The sequence below is a fragment of the Talpa occidentalis genome, unplaced genomic scaffold (genome assembly GCF_014898055.3).
Source record: "Talpa occidentalis isolate TD23 unplaced genomic scaffold, MPIMG_talOcc4v2.1 talOcc4.16, whole genome shotgun sequence".
In the NCBI taxonomy this organism is placed as follows: Eukaryota; Metazoa; Chordata; class Mammalia; order Eulipotyphla; family Talpidae; genus Talpa; species Talpa occidentalis.
Window position 1 is genome coordinate 81700278 of NW_023601653.1, and position 26104 is coordinate 81726381.

General features: G+C 50.0%; 3 protein-coding genes and 1 non-coding gene across 4 annotated transcripts in view; 3 read left to right on the forward strand and 1 right to left on the reverse strand.

Annotated features, from left to right (window-relative positions):
• Positions 1–192: 192 nt before the first annotated feature.
• LOC119248557 (U6 spliceosomal RNA) lies at positions 193–295 on the forward strand. Its single transcript, XR_005125974.1, has one exon. It is a non-coding gene; the product is annotated as a U6 spliceosomal RNA (small nuclear RNA).
• Positions 296–5450: 5155 nt separating this feature from the next.
• SPRYD4 (SPRY domain containing 4) lies at positions 5451–9740 on the forward strand. Its single transcript, XM_037515012.2, has 2 exons — positions 5451–5587; positions 5932–9740. The coding sequence occupies exons 1-2, from the start codon at positions 5503–5505 to the stop codon at positions 6468–6470; spliced, it is 624 nt and encodes a 207-aa protein (XP_037370909.1). The 5' UTR covers positions 5451–5502; the 3' UTR covers positions 6471–9740.
• Positions 7482–22352, reverse strand: GLS2 (glutaminase 2). The gene is given in 19 exon segments (XM_037515010.2): positions 7482–8158; positions 8297–8360; positions 8936–9012; positions 9497–9558; positions 10270–10362; positions 11209–11340; positions 11982–12158; positions 12369–12419; positions 12566–12632; positions 13105–13163; positions 13433–13465; positions 15042–15100; positions 15321–15484; positions 15570–15649; positions 16164–16293; positions 16861–16982; positions 17419–17518; positions 22172–22268; positions 22271–22352. Coding segments are annotated over 19 exon segments (1806 nt in total). The 3' UTR covers positions 7482–8001.
• An 822-nt stretch (positions 22353–23174) lies between these two features.
• Positions 23175–26104, forward strand: part of RBMS2 (RNA binding motif single stranded interacting protein 2) — a 41020-nt gene continuing 38090 nt past the window's right edge. Inside the window, exon 1 of the mRNA XM_037515016.2 lies at positions 23175–23510. The gene's annotated coding sequence lies outside the window, so the exon portion shown is untranslated. The remainder of the gene's footprint in view (positions 23511–26104) is intronic.

Below are 26104 nucleotides of genomic sequence, written 5' to 3' on the forward strand. Positions count from 1 at the left end.
CCTGGGCTGGAAACCACAGTGCTGGAGCTTTCTGCTGACTGGAGAGGACAGGAATCAAAATCCGATTAGAGGCGCATTTACAAACACCCTCCTCCCCCTCCCCTCCCAAGTGGGCTATTCCAAAGTCCACTGAGGCCGCTGGCCGCGCGGGCGGCGGGGGTTCGGCGCTGCCTGCGGTCGGCTCTAGTGCGTTTGCTTCCGCAGCACAGGCGCTAAAATCGGGAGGATACAGAGAAAATTCGCATGGCCCCCGCGCAAAGATGACGTGCAAATTCACGAAGCAGTCCATATTGAAAAAGAACAAAAGTGATGCAGTGGGGGCGTCTGTGATACTGTTATCCGACAGGGAGGGTGAAGGGCACCCCACGACTCCTGCTCTGAAGAGCTGCTGCCTTGGGCAGCATCCACACAAAACATACTCTAATGCGTAGGGCCTTGAATGGGAAGAAGCATTACTACAGGGCCTCCCTCGTGGCGCAGCGGGTTGCGCGCAGCGCTGTGAAGCTGTCCGCAGCCTCCGCAGCGCGGGTTCAACCCCGGCCGGCCAGGGAGCTACCCACATGGCGCGGCAGACCTCTCCTGTCTCCCCGCTGCTCCCCTCAGCAGTGAATTTCAGTCAGTCTGCCTGTTCTGCTCCCCACTCTGTCTCTGGTGAATCCTGTCACCCTCCCTGGCCTGGATCCCAGCTCTTGTATGAACAAATAAATCTTTTAAAAAAACCAAAAAACTGAATCTCTCCTTTTTCCACTTTACCCACCCGCTGTGCGTTTGCTCCAGGCATCACATTTCCAGATTTCACTTTATTGCGCTCCTATGGGGCTTACGGACCATCTGCCTAGAAGCCCCACTGGGCAGCGTCAGGCAGAAAATTTAAACTGCCTGATTTTTCTAGATTCTAGGCTCACCCACCACTCGGTTAAGTTGTGTGACCCCAAAGAGATGATGCCAGAATGAACAAGAAAACCAGCCAGTGGCTGTAGACAGGTTTGTATGGTTTTGCAGGACAGTTTAAACCCTAGCACTCACTTTTCTCAGAGCTACTGCCCGCACAAGTCCCTGGGGCAAGCACCCTGCGGTAAGCAAGCTACCATTAACTTCCCCAAAATTTTTTGGTAAAATTTTTTGCTACTCTGAGACTAATACCTCCACAAATTCTCTCCCACTCCTGCCCCTTCCAGCAGCCCCTGTCTCCTGATTGACTCCATCTGCCTCTCATGAAGAGTCACTCCCTGACTCCTGGCTCACTCAGAAACCTACAGCCATACATTTGACTGGCGGCAGGGTAAAGGCCAGAAGTGTGGGCCTTCCTGGTGGCCCAAGGGGTTAAGCACAGCACTGTGAGGCTTCCATCCCTAGTAAGTTCAATCCCCAGCGGCCAGGGAGCTGACCCACAAGGAGCAGCAGACCTCTCCTGTCTCCCCACTGCTCCCCTCAGCCGTGTATTTCAGTCAGTCTGCCTGTTTGGCTCCCCACTCTCTCTCGTGAATCCTCTCATCCCCTGCCTACCCACTGCACCTCTGTCCTGTACCCCAGCTCTTGTAAGCATAAATAAATAAATCTTAAAAAAAAAAAAGGCCAAAAATGTAAGGTCTCACTTCCCAGTGCTCACCCCTCAGGGTTGGGAGAGGAAGTATATAGTATGACACCTCCTTCCCTTCCCCACTTCTCATGCTGTGGCTGGAAATTCAAGCACAGCCACATTCATACGCACAATGTACAATCACAGGCACACTGGTGTAAAAGGAAAGATGGGGAGGAAGGGAAGTTTGCACCAATCAGCTCATGAATGCAACTTGAAGGATTTCACACAGCAAAAGGCAAAAGGCAAAAAAAAAAAAAAAATCCATATAAATTAAAAAAATAAAGAAGCGCATGTCCCTCTCCACAATATCTTTCTTCATCAGGGCTGGCTCAACCTCTCCATGTAAACCCAGAAGCTTCTACTCCCTTCATCCAACTGGAACTTTTACATGGTTGGGGTATTTAGTTCGACAGGTTTCTCTGTGCCCTCTGGTTTCCCATGGGAGTCTGTAGGTCTGGCACCCTTAAGAATGGACAGTCTTGGTCCTCCCCGGTGGCGCAGAGGTTGAGCGCTGGGCTGCGAAGCTGCCCGCAGCCTCTGCAGCGCCAGTTCGATTCCTGGCTGCTCCCCCGCCACCAGAGGAGGGTTCTGCATGGCGCGCAGACCTCTCCTGTCTCCCGCTGCTCCCCTCAGCAGTGTACTTCGGTCCTTCTGCCTGCTCTGCTCCCCGCTCTGGCTCTGGTGAATTCTCTCACCCTCCCGCGCTTCTGACTGTACCCAGTGCTTGTATAAAATAAATAAATAAATAAATCTAAAAATATATATATATAAAAAAATAAAGCTTTAAAAAAGAAAAAAGAATGGCCAGTCTTTCGGAAACACTCTTGAACTGGGGGATGAGGAGAAAGTCGTAAAGGAGACCACTCAGGCCCCCTCCAATGATTGGTCCACCCAGTACACCTATAGGAGGAGACAAGTCATGATCAGGCGTAGGGAGGGAACCAAGCCCATCAGTGGAAAACATCTCTTGCACTTGGCACCTACAACTGGGCACTATTTTATTTATTTTATTTTTATTATTATTTAAAAAATATTTATTTATTTATACAAGCACTGGGTACAGTCAGAAGCACGGGAGGGTGAGAGAATTCACCAGAGACAGAGCTGGGAACAGAACAGGCAGACTAACGAAGTACACTGATGAGGGGAGCAGCAGGCGGCAGGAGAGGTCTGCGCCGCCATGTGGGACCCTAACCGGTGGCCGGGGATTGAACCAGCACTGCAGAGACTGCGGGCAGCTTCGTAGCCCAGCGCTAAACCGCGGCGCCACCATGGGAGATCCTACAACTGGGCACTATTTAAGCAGAAATCAGTGTTTTTTGTTTTAAAGCTGTAACCTCTGCTCTACTAACTGCACCTCAAAAACTCTTTCTTTTCTGACTCATCAAATGATTCCTTTATCCTAAACCTTTCTAGCACTTATATATTCTCTCTGTTATCAGTTTGTACTACTTTATATACTGCTCTAAAAATTTTTTTTAAAGATTTATTTATTTTTATATTCTTTTTTTTTTATAGAGGCATGCTTTATTTGTTTGTTTGTTTGTTTTATACATGCACTGGGTACAATCAGAAGCACGGGAGGGTGAGAGAATTCACCAGAGCCAGAGCGGGGAGCAGAGCAGGCAGAAGGACCGAAGTACACTGCTGAGGGGAGCAGCGGGCGGCAGGAGAGGTCTGCGCACCATGTGGGACCCTCCTCTGGTGGCCGGGGAGCAGCCGGGGATCGAACCGGCTCCTCGGGCGCGGGCAGCTTCGCAACCCAGCGCTCAACTGCTGCGCCACCGGGGAGGCCCAAGATTTATTTATTTTTATACAAGAGCTGGGTATAGGCCGGAGTCGTGGGAGGGTGAGAAGATTCACCAGAGACAGACAGAGTGGGGAACAGAGCAGGTGGATCTACTGAAATACACTGCTGAGGGGAGCAGCGGGTGCGACAAGAGAGGTCTGCTGCGCCATGTGGGACTCTCCCTGGCCGGCTGGGAATAGAACTGGCACTGCAGAGGTTGCGGACAGCTTCACAGCGCTGTGCTCAACCCGCTATGCCACTGCGGAGGCCCTCTAAAATTTTTTCAATGGTAAAATACACGCAACATAAAATTTACTATCTAAAGCATTTCAAAGTGTACAGTTAAATAATGTTCAGGATGCTCACACTGTTGTGCAGCCAATCTCCAGAACTATTTCATCTCCCAAAACTGAAACTGTACCAGTTTAACAACTCCCCACTTCTCCTTCTCCACAGCTGCTGTCAACTACATTTTGCATTTTTTCAATTAATGTAATCTTGATACCTTATATAAGTGCAATCATATAGTAGTTGTTCTTTTGTTGCTAGCCAATTTCACTTAACATAATGTCATCAAGTTTTATTCATGTGGTAGCAGGTGTCAGAGTTTCCTTCTGTTTTAAAATTGAATATATTGGGCCTCCCTGGTGGCGCAAGGGGTTAAGACACAGCCTATGAAGCAACCTGCAGCTACCACAGCATGAGTTCGCTCCCCAGCCAGGGAGCTACCCACATGGCTCAGCAGACCTCTCCTGTCTGGCCTGCAGTGCACTTCAGTCAATCTGCCTATTCTGTTCCCCACTCTGTCCCTGGTGAATCCTCTTCACCCCCCGCATCTCTGGCCTGTACCCCAGCTCTTGTATGCATAAATAAAAATTTCTATCACTTCCTACTAAGCATGTTAATGTAAAGAATTAATTTTTTTTAGCAATGAGGCAGATAAATCATCTCTGAATGATGAATTTATCGGCTGGTCAGTCTATAAAAGTGAAATAATACAAGACGTGACAGGTAAGAAGTTATTCCTAAGCAGAAAATCTAACAGTGGTGCGTCTAAGTGATAATGTGAGGAATGTGCAGACTGTTTCTGCCCTTGAGACGAGCATGGAACCAAAGGAGAAATACAACAGAAACACAACTCTGCAACTTTCATTTCAACTGAAACGCAAAGTACTAACCGAGCAAGACTTTTCTAAGGGAAGCATCTCCTCCATGCCATTGCACCTGAGCTTGAAAGGAAAAACAGCGCTCCTTCCACTTAAGAGGCATAGGCCAGGCTGACCCCTGGTGGGCAGAACGAGCCACTACACTCCATGAACGTGTGCCTCTCCCAGTGGTTGCTATTTTTCAAATTGTATTCTAGGTTGTTTCATCAATTCAATTTTACTTAGATGTAAAATTTTGTTTTACAGCTGCGAACACGAAGGCTCAGAGAAGTGATTTGCCCAAAGTCACCCAGAGGAGCTGAGTTCGAATCCAATTCCTTAACTCTAAAATCTATACTTTCTTTTTTTTTTTTTCTTTCCTTTTATAGAGGCATGCTTTATTTATTTGTTTGCTGGTTTGTTTGTTTGTTTGTTTTGTTTATACATGCACTGGGTACAGTCAGAAGCGCGGGAGGGTGAGAGAATTCACCAGAGCCAGAGCGGGGAGCAGAGCAGGCAGAAGGACCGAAGTACACTGCTGAGGGGAGCAGCGGGCGGCAGGAGAGGTCTGCGCGCCATGTGGGACCCTCCTCCGGTGGCCGGGGAGCAGCCGGGGATCGAACCGGCGCCGCAGAGGCCGCGGGCAGCTTCGCAACCCAGCGCTCAACCGCTGCGCCACCGGGGAGGCCCTAAAATCTATACTTTAAACCCCCTCTCTACACGCTCTCTCTAAACGTCATATTCGGTTCAAATCTGAGTAGCGTTCCTCTCAGCAAAACAAAACAAAACAAAACAAAACAAAACTGCAGCAACCGTGGGGGGACCTAGAACACAGTTCACTAAAATGGCGGCTCCCCGCTGGGCGCCGGTTCCCTGACGTCATCACTCCGCGCGACCAACTGTCACTCACCACGTGCGAGAGGAGCGAGCCCGCAGATGGCGGGGTCTCGGGCCGGGGGGCGTGCCCTGTTCTTCCGTGGCACAAGATGGCGCTGCCCTTTGCTCGCTCGCTGTCCCTTTGCCGTTGGGGAGCCAAACAATTGGGGGTTGTTGCCGCGGAAGCCCGCAGAGGTAGGATTATCTCCTTTTACCTTTTAACCTCCAAAATGGCATCGCGTCTGTTACTGCTGGAGCCCGCTCCGTTGAACAACTCCAAGCCCCCTTGGGTCACATTTCCCCTCCCCCGTCGAGGTTAGTCTAGATTCCAAAGCTGGGACGGGATCGGGTTTCCTTAGATCCCTGCACGCCCCCAGTCCGAGGGCTGCCCTGCTAAAACTGCCCCACTTTCTTGCCCCATGATTCGCCCCCGTATCCCCGAGCTGTCCTGCCTGCCGACTTCGTGTGGGAATATGCATGTATCATTCCTTCTAAGGCCCAGCCCCCGGCGTCACCCCGTCTCTTTGCTCTGCCCGCAGGCATCAGTTTCAAACTGGAAGAAAAGACCGCCCATAGCAGCCTGGCCCTCTTCAAAGGTGACACGGGTGTCAAGTATGGCATAGTGGGATTGGAACCCACCAAGTTGGCCCCGAATGTGGAGCGCTTCCGGGAGTGGGCAGTGGTGCTGGCAGACACAGCGGTCTCCAGCGGCAGGCATTACTGGGAGGTGACAGTGAAACGCTCCCAGCAGTTCCGGATAGGAGTGGCCGATGTGGACATATCCCGGGATGGCTGCATCGGTGTTGACGATCGTTCCTGGGTCTTTACCTATGCCCAGCGCAAGTGGCACACCATGTTGGCGAACGAAAGAGCCCCTATTGAGGGCATCGGGCAGCCAGAGAAGGTGGGGCTGTTACTGGAGTATGAGGCCCAAAAGTTGAGCCTCGTGGATGTGAGCCGGGTCGCTGTGGTCCACACGATAAAGACAGATTTCCGGGGTCCAGTGGTGCCTGCCTTTGCCCTTTGGGATGGAGAACTGCTGTCCCACTCGGGGCTTGAGGTGCCCGAGGGCCTCTAGTATGTCCATCATTGGAGTCCCTATCACACTCTTGGCCAGCCATCTGCCAGTATCTGAAACCTTTAAGCTTTGTCCCAAGCAATCTCTAGTTCCCACAGCCCAGCGTCAGGTCCTCTGTGCAATATCTTTGTTATCTTTTTCTCCCCTGCCCTGTGAAAGCTAGGTAAAGCTAACTACCTTCTAGGCTCCCCCAAACTATTGCCAGTTTCCCCAGTTACCATGAATGTACTTTCTCGGACTTGCCTCCTTCAGTCCCTCTGCCTAAGCCTTTCACAGACTTTATCTGGGGTCTTTCGTTTGAATTTACTCATGGCTGCGATCTCTTTTTGCCCACATGTAGCTTCTGTTTGTTCTTGGGGCTCTACTGAATTTCTCCAGAGTAAACCCTTTCTACCTCTGGCTGGAGGAGAGTGGTGCAGTCTGAGCTGGCCCTTTCTCTGTAGCAGAGTCCGGTGTCCGGCTCCCTCAGGAAGTGCTTTACTGTCAGAGCAAGAACAGAGCGCTCCTTCCCCAGTACCTCAATGCCATGCTCTCAGCCCCGCACAGCTGCAGCTCTCCTCACCCCTAGTCCATCTGCCTTAATCTGCACACCTTTGACACCTGGTCAATCCGTTATAATCACTGGGCCAGTTACAACCATGACCAAAGGGGAAGAGACATTTGGGGGGTTTTGTGCTAAAAACTTTATTCTTGAGAAGTTCCAGACTCATTTCTGCTACAGATGGAACTTCCAGGAGGCGGGAGGCCTGAGTTCTTGTTCAACCCATTTTTGGACGTGCTCAGACCTACACCCTCACCCCCTTAGCAGCAGAATAAACTTAACCTATAGCAGTATTTGGGGTTGAGAAAAACCTGGTGGAGTGAGTGATTATATATGTGAAATATGTATGTGAAATATATATTGCTTGAGCTCTGTCTGACCCTGTGGTTCCATCTTATTCAACTTTTATGATGGAGACATAGCTGGATGCCCCTCGGGGAGAAAGAGGACTGGGTTTAGCAAAAATAATAATTTGTGTAATTAAAGTTTATTTGAGCACAAAATACTTTCTCTGTCTATAAAATTGCTGTTAGCAGTAGCACTTCCTGGCCAAGGGGAGGCAGACTTCTCCAGACTACTAAAGCCAGGTGCCTAGCCACCCTTTGTCCCCCTTCCTCTGTGGGTATATACATATGCCTGGTGGCTAGAACCCCTTCACCAGGGCATCTCTATCCGTCACAATGGTTTCTTCAGGGAGAAAAGGGGATCTGGGTGAAGATCTGGGGTGGTTTTGAGTGGGCCAAGCTAGTAAGCTGTACTTTGAAGCAGCCCACAGTCTCCATGGATAGCTCTACTGCAGGAGTCCAGTGAGGCACTTCTCTATACTCTGTCTGCCAAAGGAATGGGGTATTTTGACTCTCAAAGAAAGCACTGGCCTCAGTCCTGGTTCCCACTGAAGCAGTGTAGCTCTCCATAGGGTATTTGGTAGTAATGGGTTACGTGTGTGGCCAGCTGGTGCTTTTTCTAGAGTAGGGACACCGTGCCCCATGCTCACACCATGCTCTCTAAGTTTTCTTTGGACAAGGCCTCAGCCTCTGCCTCAGCCTGAGTCTGGGATAGTGTGTAGGAGTCCTGGTAATCTTGAAGCAGCTTCACCACCTCCAGGTGGTTGAATTGCACAGCGTCATCCATGGGAATGTTGCCCCACCTGCAAGGAACAAGGACCATGATCAGAAAAGAAGACACGGAGGGTGCTGTGGTTATACATGTGACTGGTGGCTGGAGGACAGTAAAAAAGCTGCCCCCCCCTGCAACCCCCACGCCCTATTAGCTTTATACCACTCACCTGTCCTTGACAAAAGGATTCACTTTGCAAGCCTCAATCAGGAATTTAACAACTTCAATGTGTCCTAGGAATAAAGGCAGAAGGAAAATGAGAGGATACGGCCTTGAACATTTTGATATTAGCAGAGTCCTTGGGCAGCTGGAGTCTAAATCAAGGATGGGGTGGGATGGAGGCCTCTTCTAATTTTGCTCCCCACAACAACCAACAATAGTTTGCAGATTGAAGGGCATCTGGACAAAACTAGTTGCTGCTCTTGTAATCTTGTAGGGTAAGGTAAAAGGCATCAGGCTTTTCTGCCCTCCCGCCATTAGGATGGATAACGGAACCCTGCGGTCCTGATGGCGGGCACCTGGAGTAGGGTATGGGCAAGTGTAGATGGGTACACCTGAGCTAAGAGACTGATTTATAAGGGTGGCACAGCAGAGTGCGGTGTGGTGGGGGTGCGGTGTCGAGGGTGGAGTGGAGTGTACCGAGGAGTACAGCGACTACAAACAACAGCGAAGAGCATGTGGCTGCTTGAACCGTTCACAAACCTGCCTGGAATGGGTTGGTTGCTTTACAAATCTTAAGGGCATATACAAAGGGGGTGTTCTGGGTAGAAAACTGGCTTTCAGATCTGCTTCCCCTCTTATCAGATACCTTCAGCTGCAGCAACATGCAGGACCGTGCGGGAGTCATAATCTTTCTGTTCCATGTCCATGGCTGACAAGGCAAACCTGCGGGTAGTGGAAAGCAGCTGGAGTTACCCAGCTCAGCCAAGAACCGAGTCCTTTTGGAAGTGGGGGTCACATGAGATGGGTCACAGAAAAAGTAAAACAGCTTGTGCCAAGATGGGTACACCCTGCACCGTCGGTGTCTGTGCCCACATGAGACTGCTGTTCCCACATGAGACAGGAGCGTGATGCTTCCAGAAACAAGTACCTAGCTGTGGTAGGTGCCTGTACATATCTGTGTCTGTTGGTAATCTGAGTTAGGGTCCACACCTACCCCCTAGGACTCTAATCTTAACATCCAGCTTAATCTTAACAACGGCTACTGTTACATCCTTATTACATGGCAGGCGCTATAGTTTAAAAAGTTCTTTAAATTCCGTCTATGTCCATTCTGACTATAAAGCTGAAGCCCTTAACTATTTTGCCTTGTGACTCCTGTTGAGATCTCTGATTAGGAGTATTTTGGTTTATTTGATCACAGAAGTACCTTCGAAGTGCTGAGACATCCCCACTATAGGCAGCAAATAACAGGTTCACCACAGTCTTGTTCTGGAACACAAATCATACCAACCTGAGATTAACTTTCAACCAGCCCAGCCCAGCTCTGACTTGAGATCTTCCTCCATGGATACTTAGCTAGGGTTATGGAATGTTCTGTTAAAAAGCATTCTCAGGGCCTCCCCGGTAGGGCAGCGGTTGAGCACTGGGTTGCAAGGCTGCCCGCAGCCTCTGCAGCGCCGGTTCGATCCCCAGCTGCTCCCCGGCCCCAGGAGGAGGGTCCCACATGGCGCGCAGCGCAGCCCTCTCCTGCCACCTGCTGCTCCCCTCAGCAGTGGACTTCGGTCCTTCTGCCTGCTCTGCTCCCCGCTCTGGCTCTGGTGGATTCTCTCACCCTCCCGTGCTTCTGACTGTACCCAGTGCTTGTATAAATCATAAATAAATGAATAAATAAATCTTAAAAAAAAAAAAAGCATTCTCAGGGCCTCCCTGATGGCGCAAGGGGTTAAGCACTGCACTATGAAGCAATCCGCAGCCTCTACAGCACAAGTTCGATCCCTGGCTGGCCAGGGAGCAACTCATATGGTGCAGCAGACCTCTCCTGTCTCGCCTGCTGCTCCCCTCAGCAGTGTATTTCAGTCAGTCTGCCTGTTCTGTTCCCCACTGTGTCTCTGGTGAATCCTCTTACCCCCGACACCTCTGGCCTGTATCCAGCTCTTGTATGCATAAATAAATAAATAAAACCACTTGGATATTTCTTACCCGAACTTCTCCCCCTTCACGCCGTGGGTCTAACTTCCGGGCACAGTGCCTCAGGTTGTCATAGTTGTGGAAATTGAATTGAGACACCAACTTCTAGAATTTTAAGGCAAAGAGATTGTTTTCTTGTTTTTGGTAGGAGCTCAAAATTCCTTTCCTTACTCAATTCAAAAATATTAAGGGGGGCCTCCCCAGTGGCGCAGCGGTTGAGCGCTGGGTTGCGAAGCTGCCCGCAGCCTCTGCAGCGCAGGTTCGATCCCCGGCTGCTCCCCGGCCACTGGCGGAGGGTCCCACATGGCGCGCAGACCTCTCCTGCCGCCCGCTGCTCCCCTCAGCAGTGTACTTCAGTCCTTCTGTCTCCTCTGTTCCCTGCTCTGGCTCTGGTGAATTCTCTCACCCTCCCGCGCTTCTGACTGTACCCAGTGCATGTATAAATAAATAAATCTTTAAAAAAAAAAAAATATTAAGGGGCCTCCCGGTGGTGCAGCGGTTGAGCGCTGGGTTGCGAAGCTGCCCGCAGCCTCTGCAGTGCCGGTTCGATCCCCAGCTGCTCCCCGGCCACCGGAGGAGGGTCCTTTAAGGGCCTCCCCGGTGGCGCAGCGGTTGAGCGCTGGGTTGCGAGGCTGCCCGCGGCCTCTGCGGCGCCGGTTCGATTCCAGGCTGCTCCCCAGCCACCGGAGGAGGGTCCCACATGGTGCGCAGACCTCTCCTGCCGCCCGCTGCTCCCCTCAGCAGTGTGCTTCGGTCCTTCTGCCTGCTCTGCTCCCTGCTCTGGCTTTGGTGAATTCTCTCACCCTCCCGCGCTTCTGACTGTACCCAGTGCATGTATAAACAAAACAAACGAACAAATAAATAAATAAATAAATAAAACATGCCTCTATAAAAGAAAAAAAAAATTTAAAAAAAAAAAAAATATTAAGCACCATATTCAAAGCAACTTACCTGGCAGAAGCTGATACCCCTATGGCTGTTCCCCAGCTTGTCCAGTGGAGGTGACAGACACATCATCCCCATGACATTGGGTACCACCAGGAGTATGGCTCCCGACACAGCTGACTTGGCTGGCAGGCCCACCTAGGTGATAAAGATGAAACAGGATGAGCAAGAGCTATCCCAAGAGTAGTCTAACAAGATAGCTCAACCACATGACTGCATTGGGAAGGTCACGGCCATCTTAACTTTTTGGCTTGTTAATTAGCTTCTATTATCTCCCTCTGGTTCCCTTTCAAATTAGAACTTCAGCAAGGAAGTATTTATTATCTAGTCTGTGCCTAATGCTACACTAGATTCAGGACAAAGTGATTTAATTTACATTCTGGTGTTAGGAGGTAGACAATAACAGGTAAACAAAAAGATAAAAGTAAATTACAGCTCTTGGTAACAGAGAAGAAAGGTGCTGGGATAGAGAATATAGGTGGAGGGCACCCATTTGCGATGGAGTGGTCAGAAAAGCCTCTCTTTGGAAGTGACATCCATGCTGAGACTCGAGGTGCGGCAGCTGCGTGACGGGTGGCAGAAGCGCAGTTCAAGATCTGCAGCATCATGTGTCTGAGGAACTTGCTTTTAACTCTCTTACGGATTCTCAGCTAATCTAGCCGGGAATTAGTGAGTGAGAGGCAGGAGCAAGCTTCCACCTGTCTACCTTCAGAGACTCAGTGTCCTCTCCTCTTGCACTGGGCTTGTAGCAAATGGGCGGCAGGACCAGAAGCACTCACGTGGAAGGCAAACTGGCCGGAGAAGTCGTACATGCCGCAGGAGTGCATGAGGCTGAGGGTGTTGCGCACTGCTTCAGCGCTCAGCACGCTCTCGCCTGTGATGGGGCAGATCCCGCCATTGGCCAGGGTGGCTGCCATGACACTGCCTGATTCACAGGTAACCTCCACGGAGCACAGCTGTGGAGACAAGGCAGAGGTGCGGGTGCGGTGTGGACCTGAACACTGTGTTGTTGGGTGTGCAGCAACTTCTTGGCATCCTGAGTTTTCCACGAGTTCCCATGGTGTTTCTGAAGGACACCAGCACCACTGAAGAGGACTGCGGGTTAGAGCACGGAGGCAGTGTGTCTGGCTCCCTTAGCCCTGAGCAGAACAGCAGTATTCGCTTACCTGGAAGTAGAGATCGAGGGCAGCCATCATGTCCACCCCCTTGGGAAAGCACTGCAAGGAAGAGGGGAGAGCATTTCTTTTCAGGTGTCCGCAGTTTCTGTCACCCTGCCAGGACCTCGTCAAAGGCCCCAACCCAATTTCCCTTCCACCAGACACAGGATTCCCAGGGTCTTTCTCTGCCGGTCTCTCCCAGTTACCTTCTTTTCCTTTAGATAATAGCCGATGGCATAATTCCGATCCCCTGTTTCCTTTTCTGACTGGAATCTGAAGCAAACACCATTTTAGTACTTGATGTGAGGAGGGTAGGTGTGAGTGGAGAGACAGCTCCATCACACAGGTCAAACTAAATCAGCACCTTAACAACTGTCACGGTAATACTGGAGGAAACTTTGGAACCTGCGTGAGCACTGGGCATAGCTTTTTGCAAAGTGTGAAAAACAAAACAAACCCCAAAACTGTCTAGTCATCAATCCTAACAAAAGGGGTGGTTTCTGGCTTTGAGAGGGTTGGCAAGATGGGATCTAGGTGCAAACCCTACACACTGGCTTTCTCACTTACTAATATACAGAAAGGGAATAAATTCTTTTACAAAGTAAGTGCCAATGAAGGGACTCAGAGGAAGCTGGAAGGCCAAGGTTCCCCTGGAATTTCTTCCTCTTAAGAGTCTGTTATCTCTCCCTCCATCTCACACACGACCTGATAGTGCATTCGGCCAATCCTGTGAACAGGGCCTTACGTGGCATTGCTGAAACCCATGAATTCATTCCCAGCCATTTTGTTCAGATACTGCAATACCTAGAAGAGAAGAAGGGATTTGGGAGGTACCATGTGAGTGGGGGCCCCTGCCAATACCTACTGGGCTAACTACCCTTCTGAATGCCTCAGTCCTTATCCGGGCAGGGACTTCAGGAGGTTTTCCTCGCTAAGGCCCACAGATTCCATGCCCCCAGAAAGAAGGCTTCTACTATGGGTGGTACACTGGGGTTAGAACTCCCTGGGGCACCTGGAGAGGACAACTTGCCAGAGAGAAAAGCAGCCAGGGGCTGAGTAGCAAGGGAACTTACAAAATCAAACTTCTCTGCTTTGTTACAGTCCATCTGCAGAGAGAGAGAGAGAGAAAGATTTCAGTATTACCACCCTTGGAGGGTGACAGGGGAGGATTAGAAGGATCTATGTGAGTTCAAGTATTACACTGGTTTTGCTACTGGAATGTTCTGTTTTACAGTGACTTTAAAAAAAACAAAACCACAACTGGGACCTTTTTGTTTCCATGTATATCTAGTATAACCTTAAAAACTAAGTCACTTAGGGCCTCCCTGGTGGTGCAGGGGTTAAAGTCTCAGTGCTATTAAGCTATCGTCAGCCACTGTGGCCTGAGTTTGGCCTGAGTTCGATCCCCAAGCAGGGAGGTGACCCACATGGTGCAGCAGACCTCTCCTGTCTCACCCGCTGCTCCCCTCAGCAGTGGATCTCAGCAGATCTGCCTGTTCTGCTTCCCACTGTTTCTGGTGAATCCTCTCACCCGCCTCTCCCCCCACCTCTGGCCTATACCCCAGTTCTTGTATGCATAAATAAATAAAAATAAATCTTAAAAAAAACCCGCAACTTAGTCATTTAGATTATCAGGTAATGAGTACAGAAAGTGTCACCCTATGGATAAGCCTCACCCATCCGAGTCTCACTCCCACTTCCATTCTCAATCCCAACCCTCTCCCCTGACTCCCACTGTCATTTTCCTACACCAATCCTGTTCCCAAGCCCCACCTCTATTCCTGATCCCATTCCTCATCTGCCAAGCCAGAAGCCTTACTCTGTCCAATCCCTCACTCACAGCCACCTCCAAGACTGAGTGACTGACAAGAATGGGATCAGAGTCTCACATATAATATTCGATTATATAAATTTTATTGATAACTGAATTGTTAGTCCAGAGTCAAGTCCAGTGGGGCCTGCTTAGATGGAGTGGGATGAGACAGGTGCCATATAGGGGGTTTTAGATAAAGCTACTCCAGAGCAAAGGGAGACTGAATCTGGTCTCCCTGCCCTCCCCCGCGACCCCACCCCCCACACAATGCTCCCTGCATGTGTCAACTACAGAGTCAACACCATAGGGACTCTGACACCTGAATCCCTGGGGGCAGGGTTTCTAACACCACCTTCCCCGGGAGGGGCTGTGATTGGCTCCAGAGTGTCGCTGCCCACACTGCTCTCTGGTTCTTGCTCAAGCCCAGGAGACCCACAGCTGACGTCTGGCCTGACACCTTTGCTCAAGGCCAAATCGTAGTTCCAGGTGACGTGAACAGCTGCCTTGGCCTGGCCATTCACCCTTCCTTCCTGGTGAACCTCACCCAGAAATGGCCAATCAGTGTCTAATAGTCCCGTCCTCCCCCTGTGTCTGGCACTTGGCCCTTGGTCCTAGGCAGGGGTCAGAACCTGCTCATTTCTCTAAGGGCCAGGAAACCCTGGGCTTCGGATTCACAGGTTGGGGCAGGGGTACAGTTCCTTTTACTTACATCCTCAGCACAAAATATAGTCCCTGCTGTGCCCTCATGTGCTTTCTGGGGACCCTCAAAGGAATCAAGGGTCTTCGTGGAGAGGTGGGCAGACATGACGGATATAGGAACAAGGGAATTTAGAGAACTGTATTTTAGAGAAGACTAAGGTGGCACTGACCTTGATCAGGGAGCTCACGACAATGGCACCAGCATTGACCATGGGGTTATGGGGGATTCCTGGGGAAATAGAAACCACCAGAGTCTGATCAGCCACTGGGCAAAACTTCCTTTAAAAGGCTGTCCACTCTGCGGGCTAGACAACAACTGTTTCTTTGTGGGGAGGAGAGAATGACATGGCCAATCAGGAGGGCAGAGAATCAAACAAAAAAAGGCCAGAGGAGTAGAGATGAGGAGAGCGGGGCAGCTATGAGTCTGTTTTGAGCCCTACTGTGCTCACCTTCCTCATTGAGGGAAAGCTTGTTGTAGCGCAGGCCGCTGGGCTCCTTGCCCACAAACTTGTGCACATAGTCAGTGCCTAGGGTGCTTATGGAGATGGCATAGGTTAGGGGCTTCACACAGGATTGCAGGCAGAAGGGGATCTTTGTGTGGCCCACAGAGTGCCTGGAGGCAGACAGATGCCATGAAAGGGATCGGCCTTCATTCTGCACTGAGGCCCTGCCGCCCCTCCTCTCACCCAGCATCTCACCGCTGACCATCCACGGTGCACAGGGAGACACCCCACAGGTCTGGATTTGCCTTGGCCAGCTGAGGGATGTAGGCTGCTACCTGGGCATGACGGGGAGAGAAAACAGACACAGTGGAAATAAGGATATGGAGTGAGGGAACGGAGCTGAGGCTCAGAGTCAAGAGAACCTTTTAGATAAAAGTTAAAATTCTGTCTTCTGTGGGACAACATGGGTCCCTCTCCTACCTGTTGTTCCCAGAGACACCCAAGCCTTAAGTCCTAGAAGGCCTTATCTTTCTGGAGCCCCACTCCTAAACAGGTGGCAGTAAGCCCTTGGAAGGCAAAAAGAGAATTCTGGGGTCCGCTTTCCTTTGTGGGGCTCAGGCTCAGTTACGCTATGGGCCTCTTTCTATTGGCTCTTCATGCTCACTGTCCCCAGAAAAGCCTGATTCCCTTGCCTGCTCTAGAAATCATACATATAGAAATACATAAAGCCCTTGTCCCCATTTTTAGAGATTTTGATCATCATTGGACACCCAGCCCCAGGAAATCTCCAAGAAGCAAAGTCTATCTGGCCCAGAGCCCTTGCCCCTCCCTTAGCCCCCCGGCCCTCACTTTGCCTCCAGTGAGCTCTTTGGCATCCTCAAAGATGCGATCCACATGGCCCGTGAACTCCTCAAAATCAGGAATGACAAACTTCTTTCGGAATGCCTGGGTCAGGAGCACAATGTTGCTGCTCACACACCTGGATCCCGGACACGATTGGGTTAGGGGGCTGGAGAGATGCAGTTGTGACTCACTCCGGAGACGTGGAAGTTGGGAATAAAGAAGGTGTGAGTGGTCATCAGGTTTGGGACCAACAGCTATGTGACCTTTGGCATGTCACCTTATCTTTCTGGGTCTTAAGTTTCTTTGCCTCGAAAGTGAGGGGTTGTAATGATGTTGAGAGATATCCCAAGACACAGTGTCTTGGGATATGAGAAAAAAAAAAATATCTGAATCATGTATAGTAGGTCACTTTCATATTTAAAGAAATCCTAGATCATACAAGTACATTCACTTATACTCTCATATCTGTAAATGCACAGGATATTATCTACATGATACCCATTAATCTGTTCATTAATCTGTTTACAATGTTTTCTTCTGGAAGAAAGGACTGGGACTGGGGAGAGAGGGAAAGGAGAACATGTATTTCTATATTAATGAAGGGGGTGAACTGGACAATCCCCAAGGTCCCCTCCCCGCTATTATATAGTCTATATGCCCAGAACAGCTTGGAGAGCGCTGCCCTTGTTTCTGGGGCCCTCACTTTTGGAAGAGCTCTCGATCCAAGAGGCCCCCGCTGCTGGATTCTCGAACCATGTGGCGCATCTGGCTCAGGCAGTCCCGCAGTCGAGGGTCTGATGTCTGCAGTCCCGTGGCCTTCAGGGCCTTTAGGGAAAAGGAAACGCCTGGTAAAGTCAGCTACAAGAATAGTCACTAATTCTAATAATCTTTCCCAGTGGACAACAATTAGCTCGACCTCAACTACCACTATAGGTGGAACACGGGGGTTTGGAGACAAGAAAGGAGGGAAAGGAGTAGCTCTGAAGGCTACTAGGGGCTTCCTGCCCTTTTTCATAAAGGCAACTGGTTTCTGAACCCCTTGGGTCAAAGCTCCAAACCAAGAAGATGGTGTGACAGAAGGTTTCATCTTTTTACCCTGGGCAGGGATGAGATGGTCTCAACAGCCCAGGCATCTTATCAGCTACTATTCTTCATCCCTCATAACAATCCCCTTGCTGCCCTGCGCTTTTCCTTCCCTCCCCAGCCCATTTGCCAGAGATCCTACTGGATTAGTGCTTTGGGTTGGTAGAGCACAACTTACAGTAGTGAACTTGTGGATAGGGATTCGTTCCTGTCCCTCAGCAATAGTGTAGAAGAGAAGATCACCCAGGCGGGACAGCATGCCACTCTCTGATGCATCACTGTTTGGGGGTAGAGATGGGGAGGAGGGCAAAAGCCTGAGAACTCTCCCTGCTTCTCCTCCTGGGACATGGGCTGATCATAAGTAGGCAGTGTCCTCACTCTGCCTTCTCCTGGAAGCATCTCGCTCTATCCCTGTAGTTCCAACTTTTCTTCTGTCCTGAGAAGTCTTAAACCTTACTCTCTAGCTTTCTTTTGTTTGTAACAGTCAGACCTTCATTTCTAGCTGCCTTCTAGATACTTCCATTTCTAAATGTCCCATCAGTATCACAAACTCATTATGTCCAAACCTGAGATCATCTCATCTCCCTCCCTCTGCTCCTCTTCTGTTTCCCATCTGAGTTCGTAGCGTTACCACTCACCAGCGTGCCAAGCTGGAAATGTGGAATCACTTGATTAATTTCCGTACTTTATATCCAGGCTCAGGTGGTAACCAACACTTGATGAATCTACCTCTACAGTGTCTCCCAAACCCACTTCATTTTCCCCTCTTCCCTGTGCCAGTATGGTGTGGTTTTAGAAAGAACCAGAACTTTCTTAGTAGCTATATGATCTTAATATGTGTAGTAAGTGGTGAGGTTATTATATATTGTTGAACCTGCTTCCTCAACTGTATAATAAGGGTGGTAATTTCTGCTTCAGATAGATGATGTGAGGCTTAATTAAAATAACATCCTATGAAAAGATCTCTCACAGAGTAGATGTTCAGTAAATCATGCTTCTTTACCATCACTCCTTGTTATCTATCTTAACTGCCAGTACACTCTTGATTTCCAATCCATCTCCTCATTGTGTCAATTATCTTCTTCAAACTCAAACATCATTCTTCTACTTAAAAACCTTTGGTAGCAGGCCTCCCCGGTGGTGCAGCGGTTGAGCGCTGGGTTGCGAAGCTGCCCGCAGCCTCTGCAGCACCGGTTCAATCCTCGCCTGCTCCCCGGCCACCGGAGGAGGGTCCCACATGGCGTGCAGACCTCTCCTGCCGCCCGCTGCTCCCCTCTGCAGTGCACTTCAGTCTGCCTGCTCTGCTCCCCGCTCTGGCTCTGGTGAATTCTCTCACCCTCCCGCGCTTCTGACTGTACCCAGTGCTTGTATAAATAAATAAAAATAAATCTTAAAAAAAAAAAAGTCTTAAAAAAAAAACAAAAAACCTTTGGTAGCTTCCCAGTGTCTACAGACTAAGTTCTTATTTCTTCTCATGGCATTCAAAGTTCTTTAAAATCTGCCTACATTCCTTTCCTATTCTTTACCATGTCCCACACTCAAGCTACGGCAGGGAAAGGCGGCTCTCCAAATGGGCTAGGCTCTGTCAGCTTTCTTGGCCTTTGATTATACTGCAACTTCTGCATGGAATGACCCTCTTCTCCTTCACCTGGCACAGTCCTGCTCATTCTGCAAGGCCCAGATCAAATGTTACTAACTCTGTGAAGGCTTCCCCAAATCTCCACATTTTGCTTATGCTGCAAATGTGACATAATACATCATCTTGTTGACAGAAGAACATCCTTTACTCCTTTGTGTTTGATATATCTCTAGCTTCCTAACATCAAGCAGTCCCTAACACATAGTGGGTCTTCAATAAAGAATTATCAAGTTACATTGCTAGGAAGGTCCCTGGTCCACACAGTATACCTATCTCTCACTGGCTTATAGCACCTAAAATTTAGGTATTAAAAACTTCTTGGTCCTCAGGAGTTCTCCTATTAACATGTTAACAGTTTTAGAGAAATTGTTTTTCTCCAAACATGACAGCTATTTGACATTAAGCCCCTTCAAAACCATTTGTACCAATAATTTGGTTTCCAGGAATCTATTCTACAGGAGTAGCCAGATACCTACAAAGTAACATATTAAAAATTATTCATTGCATTGTTAGTAAGATTGGAAACAACCTAAGGTGCAAACAACCTAAGGTGGAAACAACAGGGAATTTGGGTAGGTAAATTATGGTATATTTGTATAATGGAATACTATGCAGTATAAAAAAGGGAAATGAGGTAGTGCTCTAGGTATTGATATAGCATGATCTCTAAGATGTACTATCAACCAAAAGAAGCAAGTTTTAGAGCTATATTTACAGTACAGTACTATTTATGTTTGAAAAGAAAAAAAATATATGTTTGCTTATTCAGACACAAAATGCTTCTGGACACAAACTGCTTCTGGAAGTAGACTGACTTATCTCCCTCTAAGGAGATGGTATGAGTACTAGGCAAAAGGAGGGAGAGATACTTTCCACTGTATATCTTTTGGTATATTTTGAATTTTGAACCATATGACTATATATTGAATATGATATACATGAATATATGTTATTGAAACATTGCTTTAAAAAATAAAAAGCTCTCCCAATTAGTCCCAAAGCCCTCAAGATGCTTGGCATAAACTAGGTTTGTGTATGTTTTGAGTCAGAGGGACACCAGGAGAAGGGAGAGTTTTCTTGTTTCTGAGGAAATTCAATGATCACAATGAGGTTAGAGCCTATAGTGAGGAGGGGATCCATGTGGTGACAGGAAGGGAGAGAAAAGCTGTTTGAGGGAAAACTCAAGAAGGAAAGTACGTGGGACATGTTGAGGACCAGTCCTTGTGCCTGGAGGCTGAGGAAACACAGTAAATAATACCACACTACTTAAAAATAATTGCATACCCTTTAACCCAGATATGGATTGATCTACAATGTAATGTTGAGGAGGGGGGAAAGCAAAGTGTATTGTATGACCCATTTGTATAAAAAAGGGAAAATAACACCAACCTGTATTTGCTGATATATGCATAAAGCATCTCTAGAAAGTTATACAGATATCAATGACAAATGTCTCTAGGGAACAAAATTTCCTAGAATACCCTAAGAAATAACTGAACAATGATTGAAGTCTGGTTAAGCAAATGATTATGTCATTCAACGGAATCTTAACATAGCAAAATGGCAGCCACCAAAACGGCAACACACACACATTCAATGACATCAAAAGCTGCTCACAAATGAAAAAGGCGGATTATCAAAGACATGACTATGAACCCATTTTTGTTAAATGTCATATATATACACACACATATGGGGAATATATAGGGACATAGGCCAAAATTAAGTGGTTATCTCTAGTATTGGGATCTTTGTTGTTTTTTTTTTTCTCAGTACGCTTTTTCTTTCATAATCAAAAACAATAAAGGTGAAGATTAAAAAGCAAATAACCCGAAGAGGGTATTTTCTTCTTGCTGCCCGCCTGTCCCTCCAAACCCCTTCCTCCTCAAGGTGTTCAACTCCCAGAGCCCAAGCCCTCAATGCCCTACTCTTTCTGCCCAAGGAACACCAGTCCAACGCTGTTACAAGAGCTTCCTCAAGCACTGGCAGTCACGGCAAGAGGAACGCGTTTCCTAAAAACACTCCCACTGCTGGATGCCTGAACATGGAAATGTGTGTCTTCCAGGGGCCCCTCTTTCTCCCCATCCCACAGAAGGTAGGAGGGTGAGGGAAGTTAAAACTTCGTTCTAGCCCACTAACATTTCTCCTATGGCAATTATTTGGGAGAAGCTGGGGTGGAGAGTACAAAACAAGAGGGGGCTTCTTCTTTAAAGTTTCAGTGTTCCGCGTCTCCTTGAGAAGAGGGTGATGGAAAAGTACAGCATGATTATTATTAACAATAAATAAATGATATTGTGTTGGCCTGTTAGCTGTCAGGCAGGGACTCCAGTGGTGGTGAGGTACTGCTGTGTCTGTACGGTGTGGTGTGCGTGTCTTCTTGAATGTCATTAGTAGATGTCAATGGCAGGGGTGATGGTTCATTTCCTGTTTCTGCTATGATAAAGCAGGGACTGTTGGACAGTGTCTATCTCGGCTTCTGGGTTGGGGGGTAAATTTTCTGCTCAGCTGCATCTGCCACTGGAAGAAAAGAGACTCAGCCACCATGTGTCCTGGGTGTTGGGGGAGAGAGATGCAGCCTCTCCTGCAAAGTAAGAGGCCGAGGGAAGGGAACCCTTTAAATCAGGGAGCCTGAGCAGCACAAATACCGGCTCTGGTTTAGAAAATCGTCGTCTAATGTCTTCCCCATCACCATAAGGCATTTTCCTCATTCGACAACAAGTTGGAAAACCCAGATGATGGAACCCAGGATGACGGAACCCAGATAACGCACACACCCAAGACATACGCAAGCGACACACGACATACGTGAGCACCAATAATACACGCGCATCACACACCACGCGCGGAGGACACGCACAGGCAGACCCGCCACACACAGACCGAGAACGGCAGGGCTCGAATCGGGAGGGGGTCCCGCCGCCACGCAGCCCCCAGAACGCACGGGAGAACGGGGGGGGGGCGGGGAGGGTGGGCGCGCACTGCGCCCCGCATTCAGACACGTGCACCAACAACACCGCGCGCCCGGCCGCGGCCCGGCGAGGTACGCACCTTGGACAGGGACCATCCCGAGGACCGACCTGCCCAAACGCCCTCCCGGGCGGGCGGCACGTTACCGCCCGAGCGCGGCGGACCCAAAGCCCCAAATCTAAAGGAAAAGGCATCGCAGGCTAGTGAGCGAAGAGAGGAGAAGGGAGCTGAGGAGCGCTCCCGGGGGAAGGGAACTCGAGAGCCAGCGAGGACCACCGCGGGAGTGGGAGCACGCCGGGCCCCTGCCCCGTCCCGCGAGCCTTACTGATCCGGGCGCTGCGGCTGGTGGCTGCGCGGCGTCTCCCGGCCCCGCGCCGCGGCCTCATTGAGGTGGTGCCGGACGCCCCCGCCCAGGAGGGGCTCCGGCTCAGGTGACCCCAGCCTCCCCGCCGGCAAAGACTGCGGGCCCCGCTCAGCGCATCCTGCAGAGCCCTCATGGAGCGCATCCCCCGCGCGCCCGCACCGCCGGAGCGCCCAGCGCGTCTGAGGGAGGCTGCGGGCGGGCGGAGGACTGCAGACGCGGCTGGGTGGGGGAGCTCCGCGGAGGGAAGGGCCGGGAAGGTGGCGGGGCGGGGCCGGGGGTGGGCTGGGCAGGAGGAGGGCCGCCCTGTGAGGAGCGGCCACGGCCGGGGGCACACGGTTCTCGGGGCCAGCGCGGGGCAGCGGCGCCGGCCGAGGGTCCGAAGACGAGGCGGAGGGGTCCGGTGGGGGTGGGTGGTGGAAGAGGGCGGTGGTTCGACAGGATGGACAGCCCCCAGGTCCAATCACCGAGGAGACAAAAAGCTTGGGGGCGGAGAAACGATGAGACCACCCAATGAGAGCCAGGTGGGCCGTCGCCAAAGTCTGCGGATTCCTCCGCGCCCGACCCCTCACGTGCCGCAGTGCGCGTTAACGCGGTGGGCGGGAAAGCCAAGGCCGGGAGGTCTCGAAGCCGGGCGCGCCCTCGGGGGCGCGGTGGCGTCAGAACGATGGCGTTCCGGCGGAGCGGGGCGAGCGCTGGCGCTCTCCCCTCAGATAAGCCCGAGGCCTGGTCAGGAGGCCGCTCTGCGACCTTCGGCTTTCGAAGGCCTGAGGCGCCGTCCAGGCCAGACGCGCCCCTAGTCGGCGGTGTTGGTGGTGCCGGTGCTGGTGCCGGTACTGGTGTTGGTGCCGGTGCTGGTGAGTGGAGAGTCGCTTACCCAGAAAATATCCCCACCAGAAACAGCCCCGCGCCCGAGCGTGGCCCCGGGCAACATGGCGGCCGATGCCGGGTCCCGCGGCGCCTGTGTGTGTGGCGGCCGCGCTGAACTGGGCCTCTCAACACGGAGGCCTGAACGTTCCTGCGAACCGTGACGTGCTCCCAAATGTTGGGCTCTTTTAATGGCTTGCGCCTGTGTTACTCACAGGCAGAAGTGATGTACAAAAAGATTTTTGAAAACTAAGCACATTCAGGAATTTGATTTTTTGCAACCGTGAGGAAAGGCGCGTGCCCGCAGCCCCTCGCAGCGAGTTTCCTAGGCCCGCCGGTGCCGGCAAGTGCGCCGGCCGTGTAGTTGCTGCTAGTCCCGGGGCGAAGAGGAGGAAACGAAGACTTCTGTGAATAAGATAACCCGATAACCCGGCTGGTAAGTTCCAGAGGCCGCAATCAGACTCCGGTGTCGGTCACAAAACTCTCACTAACGAGGCTCTCCCCCAGGTGAACCACTGAGTTGCGTTCCAGGGAATGACCCCGTCCCTAAAGGGGGCGCTTTGTCTGGGAGCACAGGTAGAATACGGAGTTAGGCCCAGGCCGGCTGTAGATAACAAAATAACCACTTTTCCTCTTTACATTGAAATGAACATCTTGGGTAACCGTGGGAAAGTAAATATCAGAACCACATTCGGTTGTGTTCTGCGGAAAGGCCATTCTCCTTTGCCTTAGTTAGGGTTGGAGGGTTTATTTGGTCTGAAAACGAGATGCAGTGACCTTTATTTTGCTTTTTTGTTTGTTTTTCCTTTCTGTAGTCCTGCCCTAGCTGTTGTCAGTGGAGCCCTCTTCAGGGGACTTTAGTTTGCCCCTGGGCTGCCTCATGCACAGCTTTGCCCCTGACTTTTTTTTTTTTTTTAAGATTTATTTATTTATGCATACAAGAACCAGGGTGTAAGCCAGAGGTGTTTGGGGTGAAAGAATTCCTGAGCGAGAATGAGGAACAGAACAGGCAGATGTACTGAAATCCACTGCTGAGGGGAGCAGCAGGCGAAACAGGAGAGGTCTGCTGCGCTATGTGGTTGCTGCCTGTCCTACAGGGGATTGAACTAGTGCTGCAGCGGCTGGTGACAGCTTGATAGCGCCGTCTTTAACCCCTGCGCCACTAGGGGGGGCCCTGCCCCTGACTTCTTTAAGAAAGTTCTGGGTCTTAGCACTTAGTGTAAACTCAAGTCGGAGTTCGTTTTTTTCAAATATAACAGGAAAATTTCATTCTTGTTTAATAGGGATGTTATTTTTCTGAAGATTTTTGAGCTTGTTCATGAGGAAAATACTATCAGGGCATTTCTAAAAGGAAGTTACTAACCAGAAGTTATTTGCCGCCTTTTATTTTCTACCCCTGACTTTTTGGGGGGTAGGGAGAGGTCAGATTACATCTTATTTTATTGAATAATGGGTCAATTAATTACTGAGGTTACTGTGTACAGACTAGAGAGGGAAGGAGCTTTATTTCTGTCTCTTCCTCAGTCTCAATTCCTTCTTGGTCTGGAGCAGTTCCTCACCAGTGCTTTGGTGCTTCCTTGGTCTTAGACCAGTGGGCCTCAGCTTGGTCAGCCAGGAGCTTCTTGCCAGCCTTGTGTGCTTTCAGGTACAGGCAGTGGTATTGTGGCAGTCAGTCTTCTTAGATTCACAGTATCTTCTGAACACCCAGGGCAGAATTCTCATCCTTTTCAACTAGGTTACCTTCTTGGACATCCAAGAAAGTACCCTTTAGCTTACCTATGCCCATATGCCTGCCCTTCTGGCAGCCAAGATGTTTTTCCAGAATGGAGTTGGGAATGGACAGTCACAGACTTCTGGGTTTGATTTGTTTCTGGGTTTGATTTGATTCTGTCTTTGATTTGTTGACAGGAGTTGGCATTGACAATTTCATTGGTCTTGCTGGAATTCTACCAGGCCTTTTATTTTTTTTTTTGAAGGTTTTTTTTTTTAAAGATTTATTTATCTATTTATACAAGTACGGAGTACAGTCAGAAGCGCGGGAGGGTGAGAGAATTCACCAGAGCCAGAGCGGGGAGCAGAGCAGGCAGAAGGACCGAAGTACACTGCTGAGGGGAGCAGTGGGCGGCAGGAGAGGTCTGCGCGCCATGTGGGACCCCCCTCTGGTGGCCGGGGAGCAGTCGGGGATTGAACCAGAGCCGCAGAGGCTGCGTGCAGTTTCGCAACCCAGCGCTCAACTGCTGCGCCACCGGGGAGGCCCTCTACCAGGCCTTTTTGCCACAGTGGAGGAGGGCACTTTAAGCCCTCTTTTGAAGCCTGGACATATTCATGGCTGCCTACCCCTGCTTTTTTTGAATTTATTTATAATAAGTTCCCTACTCTCTCCCTACACTCCCATTATAAGAACTGATTGGGTCATGTATGAAATTACCTGTGGAAGGGGAGTTTCTTTGATAGTGAACTAGCCCCCAGTTGCACTTTGACCTTTGGATTGATTTCCTCCACTACAATATTGCTGCCTTTGCATGAGGGTGGAGCATGAACCAGTGACTTGGGAGGCTCACGTGGATGGTAAGAACAAGGTCACCCAGTAGTGTTGTCTGTACCACATCACTGGCAAGCACAGTATCCGTGATGAGACTGAAGGGGAAAAGATTCAGTGGATATTACAGAGACCCAAAAGTCATTTGATTTGACTATCATGATTATCCCTAAGGGATAGGACAAGATACTTATGCCCATTTTGTTTTTTGAAGGGGAAACTTTGAAAGATTGAGATTTTCCATTTTAACACAGCAAATGGTAGAACTAAGTTTAAATTTCAAATACTAGGTCTCCCAGACCTCCCCAGTGGCGCAGTGGGTTGAGCGCTGCACTGTGAAGCTGTCCGCAGCCTCTGCAGCGCAGGTTTGATTCCAGGCCAGCCAGGGAGAAACCCACATGGCATGGCAGACCTCTCCTGCCTCACCTGCTGCTCCCGTCAGCAGTGTCTTTGGTCCGTCTGCCTATTCTGCTTCCCTCTCTCTCTGGTGA

What these genes read in the sequence shown, in the direction of transcription:
- SPRYD4 (XM_037515012.2), top strand. Translation starts at nt 5,503, where the DNA reads ATGGCGCTGCCCTTTGCTCGCTCGCTGTCCCTTTGCCGTTGGGGAGCC. An exon ending in TGCCGCGGAAGCCCGCAGAG is followed by an intron (nt 5,588 to 5,931) that starts GTAGGATTATCT and finishes CTCTGCCCGCAG; the next exon opens with GCATCAGTTTCAAACTGGAA.